This window comes from Sander vitreus, chromosome 8 (genome assembly GCF_031162955.1).
Source record: "Sander vitreus isolate 19-12246 chromosome 8, sanVit1, whole genome shotgun sequence".
Taxonomy (NCBI): domain Eukaryota; kingdom Metazoa; phylum Chordata; class Actinopteri; order Perciformes; family Percidae; genus Sander; species Sander vitreus.
Genome location: NC_135862.1, coordinates 17501709 through 17519575, shown reverse-complemented (window position 1 = coordinate 17519575; position 17867 = coordinate 17501709). Strand labels below are relative to the sequence as shown.

At 43.3% G+C, this 17867-nt stretch overlaps 2 protein-coding genes across 3 annotated transcripts; one reads left to right on the top strand and one right to left on the bottom strand.

Moving 5' to 3' along the window:
- Nucleotides 1-660: 660 nt before the first annotated feature.
- Nucleotides 661-9327, top strand: nat10 (N-acetyltransferase 10). Of its 2 annotated transcripts, none has more exons than XM_078257247.1 (29): nt 661-798; nt 1017-1140; nt 1251-1342; nt 1521-1692; nt 1863-1985; nt 2069-2130; nt 2222-2336; nt 2964-3071; nt 3252-3385; nt 3493-3586; nt 3677-3775; nt 3872-4008; nt 4491-4615; nt 4939-5089; nt 5917-6013; nt 6134-6250; nt 6359-6460; nt 6554-6628; nt 6719-6835; nt 6989-7122; nt 7215-7263; nt 7350-7446; nt 7539-7646; nt 7729-7901; nt 8008-8127; nt 8233-8331; nt 8638-8711; nt 8802-8882; nt 8961-9327. In XM_078257247.1, the coding sequence occupies exons 2-29, from the start codon at nt 1027-1029 to the stop codon at nt 9103-9105; spliced, it is 3114 nt and encodes a 1037-aa protein (XP_078113373.1). In that variant the 5' UTR covers nt 661-798; nt 1017-1026; the 3' UTR covers nt 9106-9327. The 2 variants fall into 2 exon arrangements, with proteins under 2 accessions (XP_078113373.1, XP_078113372.1); XM_078257246.1 differs by having other exon boundaries at nt 1014-1140.
- A 12-nt stretch (nt 9328-9339) lies between these two features.
- mapda (N6-Methyl-AMP deaminase) lies at nt 9340-17217 on the bottom strand. The gene is made up of 10 exons (XM_078257248.1): nt 17068-17217; nt 16808-16938; nt 13305-13365; nt 13134-13221; nt 12955-13036; nt 12217-12343; nt 11328-11408; nt 11101-11239; nt 10912-11012; nt 9340-9686 (listed from the first exon to the last, which is right to left on the bottom strand). Exons 1-10 carry the CDS (start codon nt 17110-17112, stop codon nt 9495-9497), a joined length of 1047 nt encoding a protein of 348 aa, XP_078113374.1. The 5' UTR covers nt 17113-17217; the 3' UTR covers nt 9340-9494.
- Nucleotides 17218-17867: the final 650 nt, after the last annotated feature.

The following is a 17867-nucleotide window of genomic DNA, read 5'->3' as shown; positions in this document are numbered from 1 at the left end:
AGTGTAACTTGACCGTTGCTAAATGTCATTTCTAGTGCTAACAAATTCCAGACACTGCTTTGAAAAGCAACTCCTTGTTCGTGCTGTGTTTGGTAGGTATGTTGCCACAGACAACCGCGTGCTCAACCCCTCCTCCTTTGGTCCCAAATTTAAACCGTTAAACTTGGATCTCTCAATTATCTCTTATCTTCTTAGTATAAATTAAGCAATAGGCTATGATCGCCATTCATGTAGTTTGATTGAAGAATAGATCTAACGTATTAACGATTAGTTCATCAAATTGCTCTTCTATAGAATATTAGAAAAAAGCTTAAAATGCCCATCACAATTTATTGGAACTTTTAAAATTGCATTCTTAATCTTTGACCATTTATCAGTCCAAAACACAAAATATATTTAACTTACTGTACTATCATCAGACTAAGAAAACCAGCAACCTATTCACATTTGAAAAGTTACAACCAGTTCATATTCGACACTTAACGCTTAAAATAATTACTTGACCAATAATCAGGATAGTTGCAGTTTAAAGTCTAGTTTTAGGTTCTATCGAACGTTCAGTTGTAGATAATTCCACCTAGCAGACCAAATTCTGGGCATCACCTGCACACTTTCTAGGAGACCGTCGCGCAGTTTTTACGTCACGCCGGGGGTCCTCCATTAACGTCTGTCTCCACGTGAGTGTATCAACCATGGCATCAACAGCATGATGGCTGGCGTGTGAATTCCTAAATTCAGCCCTCGACTTGTTGGAAGTGCATAAAGATTAAACAACAACCAGTTTGTCTGTAACAGAAGGTAAGTTGAGTGTTTGAAACGATGCTTTAATTCTGTGTTTCTTCAGATTTTAGTTTCCCTGCTGCCATTAACTCATTTGTTTTGGCTGCAAGTTAGCTCCACTCAGTCCTCCTTCCTCTCGGTTTGACAACACGTTGTGGATGTTACTGCGCCGTTTATGTCGCACTGTATTTTTGATAATTTGCTTTTAACGAGATTTTTCTGACCTCTCTCAGTAGCAGTGAGACGATGGCAACAGTCCGCAAGAAGGTAGACAACCGGATTCGTGTCCAGATAGAGAATGGAGTCGCTCTGCAGCATCGGTCCATATTTGTGGTGGTGGGAGATCGAGGGAGAGATCAGGTAATCTTTCCTTTCCTGTTCTCTCAGGCAAATGTATCAGTTTTAATTCAATTGTATATACGTGTCTTTGCATTTGACATCAAAACCAATTAAATCTGCCTCTGATCCAGGTTGTCATTTTGCATCACATGCTGTCTAAAGCTGCCGTCAGAGCAAGACCTTCTGTACTCTGGTGCTACAAAAAAGACCTGGGATTCAGCAGGTGAGTGTAAACTCCCCTCAGAGATGTAGCTGTTTATTGTATCAAAAAGGAGATATCTCTACTTGCCTGTATTAATGTATGGTGGTTCTGTTGTGCTGCTGCAACATCCAAATTCCCCCGTTCGTGATCAATAAAGGTGTATCTTATCTATTTGATTTGTCAAAAATGTCTGAAACAGCAATCGGAAGAAGCGTATGAGACAGCTGCAGAAGAAGATAAAAACTGGCACGTTGAATCTGAATCAGGATGACCCGTTTGAACTGTTCGTCGCTGCAACCAACATCCGATACTGTTACTACAACGAAACGCACAAGATCCTGGGAAACACCTACGGCATGTGCGTCTTGCAGGTGAGTTACTCCTCTCACCTGTAGACCAGGGGCTCCCAGGACGTATCAAAGGACACGAAATATGTTTAATTTTATTGGGTCACAATCCAAAAAAGGTTTGGAACCACTGCTGTAGACAAGTTGATGTAGCAAATATACTCTGAAGAGCGTTTGTTTTCTGTGTCACACAGGACTTTGAAGCTCTCACTCCCAATCTCTTAGCGAGAACTGTTGAGACTGTAGAAGGAGGTGGTATAGTGGTGATTCTGCTCAGGACGATGAACTCTCTCAAGCAGCTGTACACAATGACTATGGTAAGTCTATAACCTGTTCCATCTCCACACATGTCAGACTCTGTTTGCTTGACTTGGGATCGCTGCGGTTTGTTTTCATCTAGGACGTGCACTCTCGTTACCGCACCGAGGCTCATCAGGATGTGGTGGGAAGGTTCAATGAGAGGTAAGAAGTGTTCCGCTGACTCTCGTGGAATTTGGTGCATTTGTAGCCAACAGTGTAACAATATTCATTAGTTTTGTTTCACTGTTTCTAGATTTATTCTGTCACTTGCATCCTGCAAAAACTGTGTTGTCATTGATGACCAACTAAACATCCTGCCAATCTCCAGCCACATGGCAAACATCACGCCTGTTCCTCCAAAGACTCAGGTAATTATATTAGAGTAGAAATGATTAGTCGTTTAATCAACTAGTTGATCAGCAGAAAATGAAACTGCAATTAGTTTGATAAGCGATTATTCATTTGAGTCAATTATCAACCAAACATGACGAACATTTCTGTTTCCATCCAGCGGCTCGGAGATCCACAACAATAAAAGCAAAAAGCACAATTCAATGCTTGTTTGTACAAAATGTAGATCACATTGCATCTTGTTGCTTCTCTCCACTGGCTCAATGTCTCCTTTAGGACTGCTCTCAAAACTTTACTCTTGTGTTCATGCCTCTTTAATGAGTTGTTACCACTTGGAGGAGCCTCAGGTCTCCCAAGGAGACTTCTGGCTGTTACAATATCATGTAAAGGTGATGATCTGTTGTTGCTCATTGACGTTGGAATAGCCTCATGAAGACAAACCAGTGCACTTTTTACAAAGTATCTTCAAACTTGCTTATTTTCTGTGGATTTCTTTTTTGATTTTATAAGTTAATAGTTTGAGTTGTGTACACTTCACTCTCTCTCACTTCCATTAAGTACTTTGTGCTACATAAATACAGTTTGCTTGTTACTTTACCTCTTTCGATTAAGGCGCCCTGATTTCCCTGTCTCATTCCCTTCAGGAGGACGGTTTGTCTCCACGAGAACAGGAGCTGAAGGATCTGAAGGAGTCCCTTCAGGACACTCAGCCTGTGGGTGTGTTGGTGGATAGCTGCAGGACTATGGACCAGGTGAGGACCTCTCACTAAAGAGCCACTTTATACATTTACAAACTATAACTACTGATCAATGCGCCAATACAATTTCAAGTAACCAGCGCTTCACCAACTAGAGAAATAAAACCTCAATAGTCCTCCCATTTTATATCGGCATTTCTAAATGTAACTTTTGAGGTTTGTTTTGTCCTTTAGGCTAAAGGAGTGCTGAAGTTCATTGAGGCGATCTCAGAGAAGACTCTGAGGAGCACCGTGACTCTGACTGCTGCCCGTGGCCGAGGCAAGTCTGCAGCACTGGGGCTGGCTGTCGCTGGAGCTGTGGCTTTTGGGTACAGATTAGTTTTTTATGTAATACAAATGTCATACAAATATATCAGCATTGTTTATTATATTGTCTAAATTTTTTTTGCTAATGATTTCCTGTCATTCTTTACAGCTACTCCAATATCTTTGTAACCTCACCGAGCCCGGATAACCTCCATACCATGTTTGAGTTCATCTTCAAAGGCTTTGATGCTCTGCAATATCAGGTAGGCCGCCTGAGAAGCTTTTCCGTATCAGCGACCGTACGTTCATGCTCTTAGCACACACCACCTCATATCCCCGTTTTGCATTTGTAGGAGCATCTTGACTATGAAATCATCCAGTCTTTGAATCCAGAGTTCAACAAAGCTGTGGTGCGGGTGAACATCTTTAAAGAGCACCGGCAGACAATTCAGGTAAACAAGACCAGACCACTCTTCTCCATCTCTGCTGTTCTTTACAATAGTAAGTGAATTACCCCTATCTGACCATCCTGTTCATTTGACCAACAGTACATCCACCCAGGTGATGCATTGAAGCTGGGCCAGGCTGAACTGCTGGTCATTGATGAGGCTGCAGCCATCCCTCTTCCTCTGGTTAAGAAACTGTTGGGGCCTTATCTGGTTTTCATGGCCTCCACCATCAATGGGTCAGTAATAGAGCTGGATGATATTTACATAATCAAACGCCGTCTTACTTTTGTTTGTAACATAACACACAAGGACATTTTAAGAAACTATTTTGAGTAATATGGATTTAATGAATAGGGAAGTATAAGCAATAGTAATGATTATTATTTGTAGGGCTGTAAGAAACGATTATTTTCATTGTCATTCTCGATTCATTGTTTAGTATATAAATTGTCAGAAATTCACGAAAGAAATGTACGCCTTTCACGTAAGTTTATATATTCAAATAGCTTTGCAAATTGTTTTGTTTGACCAGTTGTCCAAACCCCGAAGACATTCAGTTAGTTAGTATAGTAGAAGACAAAGAAAATTAGCATTGAAAAGCTGCAACCAGTGATTACAAATGGTTAATATTTCTGTCGATCGATGAGTAGCCTAATCAGTTCACCTCTTGCTATTTGAATTCCTGACCAGTTTTCCTTTGCCTCTCTTCATCTCGCAGCTATGAAGGCACTGGGCGCTCTCTTTCCCTCAAACTGATTCAGCAGTTGAGGCAGCAGAGTGCAGACAGTCAGCAGAGCATGTCAGCCGAGAACAGGAGCACCAACACAGAGAGGCTAGCAGCAGGTAAATCTGTGTGTTCAGTCAGTGTAACCATGGCCACCCCTCCTGGAGCCAGACCTAAAAGGGAAGTTCGCTGGTGAGGGTCTGGTGGCAGGTAAAGGCGGAGACCTAGGCATCCTGCCCTCTGGGATCATAGACTGGTTCTAGGGACGTGGAACCAGCGCTAGTGTGGGATATGGACTAGATTTAGCTGGGCTCACCTACACATGGCACTGGGTCTGGCACCAAACTCAATCCTTTTCTGGAGTTGCCCAGTGTGGTCTCGGCCCCGGATAAGTGTCAGAAAATGGATGGACTGACTGCTGTTTATCTGTCTCGGTTCACAGCTCGCTCTCTCCAGGAGGTTTCTCTTCACGAGTCCATTCGGTATGCTCCAGGGGACGCTGTTGAGAAGTGGCTGAATGACCTCCTCTGTCTCGACTGTCTGAACATACCCAGGCTCATTTCTGGCTGCCCACTTCCACAGACTTGTGACCTGTATCCTTTGTGCACGTTAAAGGGCTCTCACCGTCATGTGCATTTAACCCATCCTATAAGCCTACATAGGAGCAGTGGACAGCCACAACCCCCCAGAACCAACTCCAGTCTTTTTGCCAGTGTCTTTTTGGTCATGGGGCACTGACAGACAGGGATTTTTGAACATAACTTAAAAGTAACGATAACCAAGGCGACATGTGTGATAGAGCTGGAGAATCAACGTAAAGATGGTGTGACAAACAGCATTGGAGTAAATGAAAGTGTTTCCTTGGTCACTATCTGTAATCGGACATTTAGAGTAGGGCAGCAAATGATTACTTTAAATGTTGATCAGTGTGCTGATTACTTTCTTGATTAATTGTTTGGTCAGAAAATACAGAAATATTATTATTATTATTATTTTCAATTCACTATCAAATAAGACAAAAAAGCAGCAAATTTGAAAAGCTGCAACTAGAGTATGTTTAGTGTTTTTGCATGAAAGTCAAAGTAAATGATGACTTGATTATCGCCTGCTCTTTAATATTAACCAGGAGGTATTAAAATAATAAACGATTCATCTCTGTGCTCTTGTTAATCACATATCCTCTTCAAATATTTCTAAAGGTGTTACTTACCTTGGGGCTTACCCAGAAAGCTTCTCATATTGGGCTAAAACAGAATCTTATGTGAATCAGATAATCGGACAGATCATTAGAGGTTCAAATTGCAGGATATTGGATTATTTGTAATAAATCTGTAATTTTTTATATCCAACTGTAAATCATGTAACTAAATTCTTCTTCGCTGATTTGATAGTGACACACTCCTGAACCCACACTGTCCAGATATTATGTGAACAGAGACACACTGTTCTGTTACCACAAGGCATCTGAGGCTTTCCTGCAGAGGTTGATGGCCCTCTATGTGGCATCGCACTACAAGGTGAAATTATTAGCTTGTGTTCACATAACTTGTTTTTACCCCAAGAGCGTAATGTCCTGCGTACAGTGTTGTGTCACCCTTGTTGTTCATTCACCGACTTGAATGTTTTCTTGGATCCAGAATTCACCAAACGACCTGCAGATGTTGTCCGATGCTCCGGCCCATCACCTCTTCTGCCTCCTGCCACCTGTTCCTCCCACACAAAACTCACTACCTGAGGTCCTCGCTGTGGTGCAGGTGAGACACCCCCCCACTACATTTAGTAGTAGTTGTTTGAGTCTTATTTTTTTCATTTGTCAAGTTTATTGACTGGACTTATGTTTTTGTTCTTCCTTTTTCCCTCAGGTGTGTCTGGAGGGAGAAATATCTCGGCAGTCCATCCTAAACAGTCTGTCCAGAGGGAAGAAAGCCTCTGGTGACCTCATTCCCTGGACGGTGTCAGAACAGGTACACACTAGTCATAAAGCTTTTGACGAAATCATTACAGCTCACGTTTCCACAGACGCAAACATGAATTAGAATCTGCTCTTTTCTTTGTAGTTCCAAGACCCAGAGTTCGGGGGCCTCTCTGGAGGCAGAGTGGTGAGAATTGCGGTCAATCCAGACTACCAAGGGGTAAGAGCTTGCAAAGGCCTCAGCGTATTTGTCCAGTGTTTAATTAATCTGGATGTAATATATGTAACTGGTTTTCCATCTAACCACCAGATGGGCTACGGCTCCAGAGCTCTCCAACTGCTGCAGATGTACTATGAGGGCAAGTTTCCCACCATGGATGAGAGCACACACTCAAATCACAATGAGATCACATCCGTCAGCAGTGAGGTAACACAATTAAATGTATTCAGCTGTATTTGAAAGATATCCATTACTCGCATGACGTGTAACTAGAGTAAGAATACAATTTAGAGATTACATGAGGCAGATTAAATGCACACTTCTGTGACAATAACCTTGTTGGTGTCTCTTGTTGTCCAGGCGGTCAGTCTGCTGGAGGAGGTGATCACTCCACGGAAGGAGCTCCCTCCTCTGCTGCTGAAGCTGAGTGAGAGGAGAGCAGAGAGACTGGACTATCTAGGAGTTTCCTATGGTCTTACTACACAGCTACTCAAGTGAGTTTCTTTGAATATGGAGAATGGAAAGGGGGTCGTAATATTTTTTGCAGATTTAGAAAAGTAAAAAAACTCTTTTTGCAACCTAACAGGTTCTGGAGGAAAGCGGGTTATACTCCAGTCTACTTGAGACAAACCCCTGTAAGTATAAAATAAATGTTCTCGTATGTTTCTGTACATTGTGCTGTTGTCACATGTTGTAATGATTGGTGTCTGGTTGTCTCTAGAATGACCTGACAGGAGAGCACTCTTGTGTGATGCTGAAGGAGCTGAACACAGATGAAGCCCCTGAGCAGAGCCAGTGGCTGTCTGCATTCTGGAAAGGTGAACTTCCACAACTTTTCCTGCACTACCTCTGGAGATCTGGTTTGTTTAAACTTATTATAGACTGACTGAACAGTTTTTGTTTTCCTCAGATTTCCGCCGGCGCTTCCTGTCCCTCCTCTCCTACCAGTTCAGCCGCTTCCATCCGAGCCTGTCACTCAGCATCCTGCAGAACAAGAAGTCCAAGGAGGAGACGAGCAGTAAGACTCCTCTACTAACTGACCTGATCAGGTTTTCTCTGCGTCTCACAGACCTGATCTAACTTGTCTTTGACCTTCACAGCTCTCAGTAGCTCCGAGCTGGCATCTCATTTCAGCCCCTACGACCTCAAACGTCTGGAGTTATATTCGAGGAGTATGGTGGACTACCACCTCATCATGGACCTGATCCCAACAGTGGCTCGCATGTTTTTCCTCAAGCAGCTCGGTGACATCTCTCTCTCAGCTGCACAGTGTGTAAGTTTCCCCATTGGTTATGGTCTCAGTTGTTTGTTGTGAATACAGTTTTATTGTGATAGAATATATTGCGATACAGTTGTTGATTGTCCCTGTTCTTTCCTAGGCATTACTGCTGGGCATAGGGTTACAGCACAAATCAGTAGAACAGTTGGAAAAGGAAATTGAACTCCCAAGCTCACAGCTCATGGGCCTCTTCAACCGTCTGATCCGGAAATTTGTGCAAGTAAGTCTTTAAGTCATAATCCATTGAATAATATGATATAAAGAAGATGCCATTAAAAACTATTGCAACAACATTAATACCTTTTTAATGCGTTTACTATCCTAGGTCTTCACCAGCATCCAAGAAAAAGCTATTGAGGCACAGATGGCGACCACTAAAGACGTTGCCATGGAGCCGACTGTCAGAAGCCTTAATGATGATCTGGTATGTGGTCAACAATTTAGAATCATTATTCAAGTCATTTATCAAGCGAAAATGCAAAACATTTGCTGGTTTCAGCTTTTCTTGTTTTAATACAATTGTAAATGAAATATTTTTGGATTTGGAGCCATTTTTCAGGGTCACCTTGATCCCTTGCAAAATGTATGTTTTTTGTTTTTTTTCCTCCATTTTATAGACCTTGCAATTGACTGTGAAAAGAATCGACACATTAATGATAAAATGTTATTTGCATCCCCTTACCTTTTTTATGATGTTTGTTTGAGAAAAAAATGTATCTGTCACTAACAGAATGAAGCAGCTAAAGAGTTTGAGGAGAGACACAAGCAGGATGTAGAGAAAGTGAAGGAAATGGACATGGAAGAGTGAGTATGAGGTTTGGGAGGGATGTCCTTGGTCATTATTTGTGTGTAGCATTTACTGTAGTTGTAATGATTTCCTTTTTGTATTTACAGGTACAAGATACGTGGAGATGATGAGGAATGGGACCAGGTGTTGAAGAAAGCAGGGAGCACCGCTATCGTCAGCATCAAGAGGTGCAGTTGCATTCATACTTTTGGCAAAAGTGTGGTTGTTGTGGAAATATGTTCGTAACAATTTCCTACTCTCAACAGTGACAATAAGAGAAAGTTGGACGGGGGAAACGCCAAAGCAAGCAGTGGGGCTCCCGAGCACGGGAAACTAAAGAAGAAGGAAATGCAACACAGCAAATTCAAGAAGAGCAAGGACAAGCATGGCAAATTTGGAAAAAAGGCTTGACAGTTAACGGTGCTGTGTTGACAGGACAGTGTGTAGGCACAAAGCAGCATCAATATGATCTGTTCTTTTTTAAGTTTGGATAATCTTGGACCGACTTGCAAATGCTGAAGAGCACCCAAAAGACTGGATATCTGTTGAATTCTGCTGTCCAGATACACCTGCATTTCTACAGTATGTCATAACAAGTTTGTTGCTTTGATTTGTGTGCAACACTGCACATAAACTTAAAAAACATACACTTAGTATCTTTTACTTTCAGTTATTTCAAACATTTTCACAGTATTTTAGTTAATGTCATGATTTCTACAAAGACTTGTAAAAAGTTAAAGGAAAAGTGTTTTAAACTGAAATTTGAGGTATATGGTTGGCTGTACGTTTGACTGAACCGGTCACTTGAACATCTGAGGCTGTATATCAATCCACTTCTGTTTGAGCTGCTGTTTCACGGTGTCTGGTGCAAATATATAGTCTATGGCCTGCTGGGAGAGTTTCCATACGGCTTCATGACTGAGACCAAACGTTGACGCTGCCAGCTGATATTCCTGAGACAAGTCTGTACTGAAGACTCCCTTATCATCAGTCTGTAATGTGACAAAGAATAAAAATATTCATGGTGAACCTTTGATTTTTCTCACCATTAGGCATTATCTCAGGTTACATTACATGTCAGTTAGTGGACGCTTTTATCCAAAGCGACTTACAATTGCTATATATGTCAGAGGTCGCACACACCGCTGGAGCAGCTAGGGGTTAAGTCACTTGCTCAGGGACACATTGGTTGATGTATCGCAGTGGGATTCTAACCCACGTCTCCCACACCAAAGTCGTGTCATATCCACTGTGCCATCACCACCCCGGTTCTACATCGGGGGTTCTCAAAGTTTTGATGACAATTTAAGGAGCCAGCATATTTCCAAAAAAAAAAATCATAGTATGTCATAAAGAACGTCAGTGTAGTATGCGATAAAAATGTATGCCATAAAAAGTCATAGTATAGTAGCATAAAGAAGTCAGTCATACAAAATGTCATACCGGTAAGTCAGTAATAGTATGTAAAAATAAATAAATAAAACAAGTCATAGTAGTATGTCATAAAAAAGTCAGTGTCGTATGCCAAAAAAGTCATAGTATAGTAGGTCATAACAAGTTACAGTAAGGTACGTCATAGAAAGTCATTAAAAGTCATAGTATAGTAGATCATAAAAGTCATAGTACAGTATAAAAGTGGTCAATTGGTTGATTGTGGGATGGGCTAGTTATCAGTGCCTTCTGGTGGCAACTGGGCCCGGTGCGCCAAGATTATAAATGTAGGCCCTGCTACTCATTCTCTCTCCGACAGGTACCCTCCATGGTGATGTGGCATCTTAAGTTTATCCTTGGTTCTCATTTGCTCATTTTGTACAATCACAATATGCACACACGCCACATTGTCATACATGCACACCCTACATTACTGATTTACTGACATTCCCATTCCTTTGTTATGCTTTGCAATTACCTCACTTGTTAAATAAATAGCATTGTTTCATACTTCCAACTGGTGCATCTCTGATATAGTCATAGTATATATGGTCATAATATATGTCATAAAAAGATATAGTACGTCATAAAAAAAAAATCATAGTATAGTATGTCAAAAAAAGTCACAACAAAAAAAATATTGTATAGTAGGTCATACAAAAGTCAGTATGTCATAAAAAAGAGGTTTAGTTGAAAATAAGGATTTTGTGCAAAAAACCTGTAACAAATACATTAATTAATAATGTTGGCATCACTGTCTGTGAGGTGCAAAGAGAGTAAACTTACACATATCACACTTGGATGCCCCATTTTGTACCAGTAATTGAAATGATGTTTAGAGTAACATGATACGGTTTGTCCTTTGACATTTGATGTCAGGCAAAGCTCTACAAGAAAAAGAAAGTTAAGAAATCAAAAAACAAGTCAACTTACTGTGCACACCAAAGAAATGTAATCATTTCATATCACTCTTACCCAGCGGTATGTTGTTCTGCACCACTTTGTCAACAAGACTTTGAGATCCACCCACTTCAGGATGCAAGAAGGTGCCGTGACCGATCCTGTCTGGAGGAAGGTTCAACAGTAGATCTGACTCCTCCAGCTGTGATGGTACCTGCAACAGTGTTTGTTGTAATGTCAGCTCACTCACAGATAATGTGACTACAGATAACAAATAAACATTAAAAATGTTATGGTCATACTTCTGAGAGGTGCAGTGACAACTTCAGTCCACAGTTCTTGGCCCTCTGTAGAGCAGGAAGTAGGTATTTTCCATGACCAACCTTAAAATTAAAAGTACATTCATTAACAGAAGTATTGTGACAAAATCCAGCAGCAATCCTCCCCTTGGAGGAAAAACACACTTGTTTTTAATCTGATTGAATATTCCATTTAGATAGTTTTGATATGATTTGCTGAAGTTTGGAGGCATCAGCTGTACTTCACCATCCCAAAACGTTGCGCTCAATGGCATTTAATTTGTGAAACTCAAGATTGTCAAAAAGCAGCATTTTAAAACAGCAATGTATCTTCGAAAACAAGACAAAGCTGAAATATACAAGAGATACCCTGTTCTGATCTGTTTAGGAAATACACCCACCAACTGTAAACGGTAAAAACTGTTAACAAGGTCTAAGTCATATTTTTTGGCACTTAAAAAAAAAAAGTAATCACCATACTGGGATAAGTCACAGCTATTACCAGAAAACCTTGGCAAATTGTACTGTAGCCAGCAGGATGGAAAGATCACACTTTCGGTAAGCGTTAAAATTAAGTTTTGCTATGCTGCTTTTTTACTAACTTTAACTAACTAGCGAGTAGGTGTTTCAAATTTTCATGATGCTCAATATTAGAAGTAAAACTGTAATTTTAATCTGTTTGAGAAATAAACCTACCACCTGTAAAAGGACACCAAGATCCAAGTCATTATATTTCCAATAACAGTTTTTTTTGGCACTTGAAAAAGCAATTGAGCTCCACCATACTGGGATAAATTACAGCTATTATGAGAAAACCTATAGTAATCAAACAGTGGGTGCTTCAACTCAAATGATGCATAATATTCAGAGTAAAACTATGATTTTTACTGACCGTTGGATCTCCACTGAGGTCAAGTCCTACCACCAAACCATCAGTGGACAGCATGAACTCCTCAGCAAGCTTCACTGTCTCCATGGCAACTTCAGTCCCATTCCTGCGGTCAATTGCCACCAGAAACCTTCAAGACAAATGGGCACATTAAGAACCATGCACTACTGTGGCCAGCACTCAAGTTACTGGATCATTATAGGAAGACATTATGCAGTGTTTTGTTGGTTTTATCATCAGCCAATGATGGTGACGTGAGTGTGTCCAACACAGCCACACATCACACACCTGAGATACATTTCTGGATTTGTTGCACACTGAAATAATACAGTCTAGGGCTGCACAATATATTGTTTTTTTTTTTAATAGCAGTATCAACTGGCGCAATAAACACATCGCGAAAGGCTGCGACATATCGCGAAAGACACTCCGAGATTTTTTGTGTTAGTTGAAAGAAAATATCAGTAGAAAACTGCACTTTAAAATATAACTGTCATTGTTTTTTAGTGGTGACTTTTATATTCTAATCAATGTTCACTTTGTTCAATAAAAGAATGTTGGAAATTATTTACTTTCATTTGTTTTAAATTCAACAAGCAATGTGTTGTATTTAGCAGAGTACTGAAAGCAGCAGAAATGCAGAACTTTATTCATCGCAAGTAATATTGCGATATTCAACAACTTTTTCGCGTATCGCATATTTTCCTCATATCGTGCAGCCCTAATACAGTCTATGCCTACCTGACATCAATGTCCACTCCCTCGCTTTTACACTGTCGGATGGCTTTTATGACAGTTTCAACGTATCTTTTTTTTGTCAATCCTATAGGAAAAAGATGATAAACTTATAAGCGTAATAACGTAACGTATAATGTTAAATCACACCATCCAAGTATTAGGCTCCATGTTAACATCTTTACCTGTGTTTTCCTCCTCCCTTGGTGTACTTCTCAACTCTAAATATTTGACACCATCAGCTGCAAACTCCTTGATAACATCTGTGGCCACCTGGGAAGAAAGAAAAGAAACACCTGTTACTGATACTCTGATAAGTTAGCCAATTTTAGTTTAAACAAAGAGCATATCCTCACCATCAGGATGTCCTCCTCCGTGTCCACCAACTGATGGATGACCTTGAAGACCTGAAAACACCTGCGGACATGCGCGCCATGTTGTTTTAATGTTTAAGACCCCCCTCTTCACACTAGTTCTGCACAATAAATCTGTTTTTTTTATGTCATTACGCAATAAACACATTGCGAAAGACTCAGGTATTTTTTTCATCCATCTTCATCCATCCATCTTCATCCGCTTATCCGGGGTCAGGTCGCGGGGGTAGCAGCTCCAGCAGGGGACCCCAAACTTCCCTTTCCCGGGCCACATTAACCAGCTCCGACTGGGGGATCCCGAGGCGTTCCCAGGCCAGGTTAGAGATATAATCCCTCCACCTAGTCCTGGGTCTCCCCCGAGGCCTCCTCCCAGCTGGACGTGCCTGGAACACCTCCCTAGGGAGGCGCCCAGGGGGCATCCTTACCAGATGCCCGAACCACCTCAACTGGCTCCTTTCGACGCAAAGGAGCAGCGGCTCTACTCCGAGCTCCTCACGGATAACTGAGCTTCTCACCCTATCTCTAAGGGAGACGCCAGCTACCCTCCTGAGGAAACCCATTTCGGCCGCTTGTACCCTGGATCTTGTTCTTTCGGTCATGACCCAGCCTTCATGACCATAGGTGAGGGTAGGAACAAAAACTGACCGGTAGATTGAGAGCTTTGCCTTCTGGCTCAGCTCTCTTTTTCGTCATAACGGTGCGATAAATTGAATGTAATACCGCACCTGCTGTGCCGGTTCTCCGACCAATCTCCCGCGCCATTGTCCCCTCACTCGCGAACAAGACCCCAAGGTACTTGAACTCCTTCACTTGGGGTAAGGACTCATTCCCATCGGTTTCCTGCTGAGAACCATGGCCTCCGATTCAGAGGTGCTGATCCTCATCCCAGCCGCTTCACACTCGGCTGCGAACCGATCCAGTGAGTGCTGAAGGTCACAGGCCGATGATGCCATCAGGACCACATCATCTGCAAAAAGCAGCGATGAGATCCCCAGCCCACCGAACTGCAACCCCTCTCCACCCCGACTACGCCTCGATATCCTGTCCATAAATACTACAAACAGGATTGGTGACAAAGCGCAGCCCTGGCGGAGGCCAACTCTCACCTGAAACGAGTCCGACTTACTGCCGAGAACCCGGACACAGCTCTCGCTTTGGTCGTACAGAGATTGGATGGCCCGGAGAAGGGACCCCCTCACCCTGTACTCCCGCAGCACCTCCCACAGTATCTCCCGGGGCACCCGGTCATACGCCTTCTCCAGATCCACAAAACACATGTAGACTGGTTGGGCATACTCCCAGGCTCCCTCCAGGATCCTTGCGAGAGTAAAGATCTGGTCCGTTGTTCCCACGACCAGGGACGGAATCCGCATTGTTCCTCTTCAACCTGAGATTCGACTATCGACCGAACCCTCCTTTCCAGCACCTTGGAGTAGACTTTACCGGGGAGGCTGAGAAGTGTGATACCCCTGTAATTGGCACACACCCTCTGGTCCCCCTTTTTAAAAAGGGGAACCACCACCCGGTCTGCCACTCCTTAGGCACCGTCCCAGACTTCCACGCAATGTTGAAGAGGCGTGTCAACCAAGACAACCCCTCCACACCCAGAGCTTTAAGCATTTCTGGACGGATCTCATCAATTCCTGGGGCTTTGCCACTGTGGAGTTGTTTAACTACCTCAGCAACCTCCACCAGGGAAACTGATGCCAATCCCCCCTCATCCTCCAGCTCTGCCTCTACCATAGAGGGCGTATTAGTCGGATTTAGGAGTTCCTCAAAGTGCTCCTTCCACCGCCTATTACCTCCTCAGTTGAGGTCAACAGCGTCCCATCCTTACTGTACACAGCTTGGATGGTTCCCCGCTTCCCCCCTCCTGAGGTGGCGAACGGTTTTCCAGAAGTACCTTGGTGCCGACCGAAAGTCCTTCTCCATGTCTTCTCGAACTTCTCCCACACACGCTGCTTTGCCTCTTTCACGGCAGAGGCTGCAGCCCTTCGAGCCCTTCGGTACCTTGCAACTGCCTCCGGAGTCGTCTGGGATAACATATCCCGGAAAGACTCCTTCTTCAGTCGGACGGCTTCCCTGACCACCGGTGTCCACCACGGTGTTCGTGGAGTTACCGCCCCTTGAGGCACCTAAGACCCTAAGACCACAGCTCCTCACCGCAGCTTCAGCAATGGAAACTTTGAACATTGTCCACTAAGGTTCAATGCCCCCAGCCTCCACAGGGATGCACGAAAAGCTCCGCCGGAGGTGTGAGTTGAAAGTCTGTCGGACAGGGGCCTCCTCCAGACGTTCCCAATTTACCCGCACTACCCGTTTGGGCTTACCAGGTCTGTCCAGAGTCTTCCCCCACCCCCTGACCCAACTCACCACCAGATGGTGATCGGTTGACAGCTCCGCCCCTCTCTCCACCCGAGTGTCCAAAACATATGGCCTCAGATCAGATGAAACTATTATAAAATCGATCATTGACCTTTGGCCTAGGGTGCTCTGGTACCAAGTACACTTATGAGCATCCCTATGTTCGAACATGGTGTTCGTTATAGACAATCCATGACTAGCACAGAAGTCCAACAACAAACAACCACTCTGGTTTAGATCAGGGAGGCCGTTCCTCCCAATCACGCCTCTCCATGTGTCTCCATCATTACCCACGTGCGCGTTGAAGTCCCCCAGCAGAACTATGGAGTCCCCGACTGGAGCCCCATGCAGGACTCCACTCAAGGTCTCCAAGAAGGCCGAATACTCTGAACTCTTGTTTGGTGCATATGCACAAACAGCAGTCAGAGTTTTCCCCCCACAACCCGCAGGCGTAGGGGAGGCGACCCTCTCGTCCACCGGGTTAAACTCCAACGTAGCGGCGCTCAGCCGGGGGCTTGTGAGTATCCCCACACCCGCCCGGCGCCTCACACCCTGGGCAACTCCGGAGAAGAAAAGAGTCCAACCCCTATCCAGGAGTATGGTTCCAGAACCAAGACTGTGCGTAGAGGTAAGCCCCACCAGATCTAACCGGTAGCGCTCCACCTCCCGCACAAGTTCCGGCTCCTTTCCCCACAGAGAGGTGACATTCCACGTCCCCAGAGCCAGCCTCTGCTGCCCGGGTCTGGTCCGTCGAGGCCCCTGACCTTCACTGCCACCCATGTGGCAGCGCACCCGACCCCAGCGGTTCCTCCCACAGGTGGTGGGCCCATGGGATGGAGGGATGTTCGCCACGTAGCTTTTTCGGGCTGTGCCCGACCGGGCTCCGTGGCAAACCCGGCCACCAGACGCTCGCTACTTCACACTTCATTTGCTTACCATTGAACAATGTATAATCTAATATCACATCATTTAGGTTAAATAATCAAATAAATGAATGAAATGACGACGAAATAATCATCAATTAACGTTAGTTAGCTAGGTAACGTTAGCTCTAATTGATGATTAATTCGTCGCTCGCCAGCACTTAGCTATATTAAACTTTGCATTCAAGTTATACACACTCATCCAGTGTCCTCCGCTGGCCTTTGCCGATAGCAGTCATGCCGTGTTCAATGTTGAGATGCGGTTTTCGGCTGATGAGTTTCTCGATGGTTTGGAAGCTGACGGAGCCGTTGAGATGAGCGTGAAGCTCCTGGTGACGGTTAAAACACTGACGTTAGCATGTAGCCAGCTATCACATTAACTAACATACATTTAATTATTTTTAAACTCCTCCGAGTCCTTTTTCTTCTAAAGATTTACCAATGCATTTGTGACTTACCACTTTTGGCAGCTCCCGATAAAAGACATCAGCCTCATTATCCATCACAAAGTTAAACAAAGCCTGGGTTTAATAATCCGTGAGCCTTGAGTAACGTTAGTCTGTCGCTGACAACTCGCTTGTTTTCAGTCTACATTTTCCTGTAGCACCACCAAGTGCAACACAGAAATAAGTCCCCTCCTTAAGGTTCCGCTAAGAGGGACCCGGCAGCAGAGCTGGCCGGCACCTAAAAACTAATGTTATTCAAGACTTTTCCTTTCCTTCGAAGATATCACCTTTGGATTATTTCTGGTAATTACGTTTATTTCCTTATTAATTCATGTATTTTTGTGGCAGAATTTCATATTCACAAATGTAAATTTTGTTTGCTGTTTTCTTTAAAGAAATTGTAAATTACAGAGCCACTATCCTACCTTTCTTAAATAAGAAAGCTCATTTCTTGATGGCACTGTTGCCTTGTTTGCACACTGCACTGGATTGCATCTTTTTTTATTTTACAAAATTTCTGAAAACATTTTGTGCTTTTTAACTTAACTATAATATTATAATAGCTGTAATTATCAAGTTATTAAGTTTATTTTGAGAACAGGGATTTCTATGCAAAACACATGATAACATAGTAGGGCGCCTGGGTAGCTCAGTTGGTAGAGCAAGTGCCCATATATAGAGGTTTACTCCTTGACTCAGCAGCTGTGGGTGCGACTCCAACCAGCAGCCCTTTGCTGGATGTCATTCCTCCTCTCTCTCCCGTTTCATGTCTCCATCTGTCCTATAAAATAAATGCCTAAAATTCCCCCAAA

Excerpts from the sequence above, each read along its gene's own strand:
- mapda (XM_078257248.1), bottom strand. The coding sequence starts at position 17,112 with ATGGATAATGAGGCTGATGTCTTTTATCGGGAGCTGCCAAAAGTG. Across the intron at positions 16,939-17,067 it reads ATCGGGAGCTGCCAAAAGTG|GAGCTTCACGCTCATCTCAA; the intron begins GTAAGTCACAAA and ends AACCGTCACCAG. Across the intron at positions 13,037-13,133 it reads AAGGGAGGAGGAAAACACAG|GATTGACAAAAAAAAGATAC; the intron begins GTAAAGATGTTA and ends TTTTTCCTATAG.
- nat10 (XM_078257247.1), top strand. The coding sequence starts at position 1,027 with ATGGCAACAGTCCGCAAGAAGGTAGACAACCGGATTCGTGTCCAGATA. Across the intron at positions 6,629-6,718 it reads TCAATCCAGACTACCAAGGG|ATGGGCTACGGCTCCAGAGC; the intron begins GTAAGAGCTTGC and ends TCTAACCACCAG. Across the intron at positions 8,712-8,801 it reads AAGGAAATGGACATGGAAGA|GTACAAGATACGTGGAGATG; the intron begins GTGAGTATGAGG and ends TTGTATTTACAG.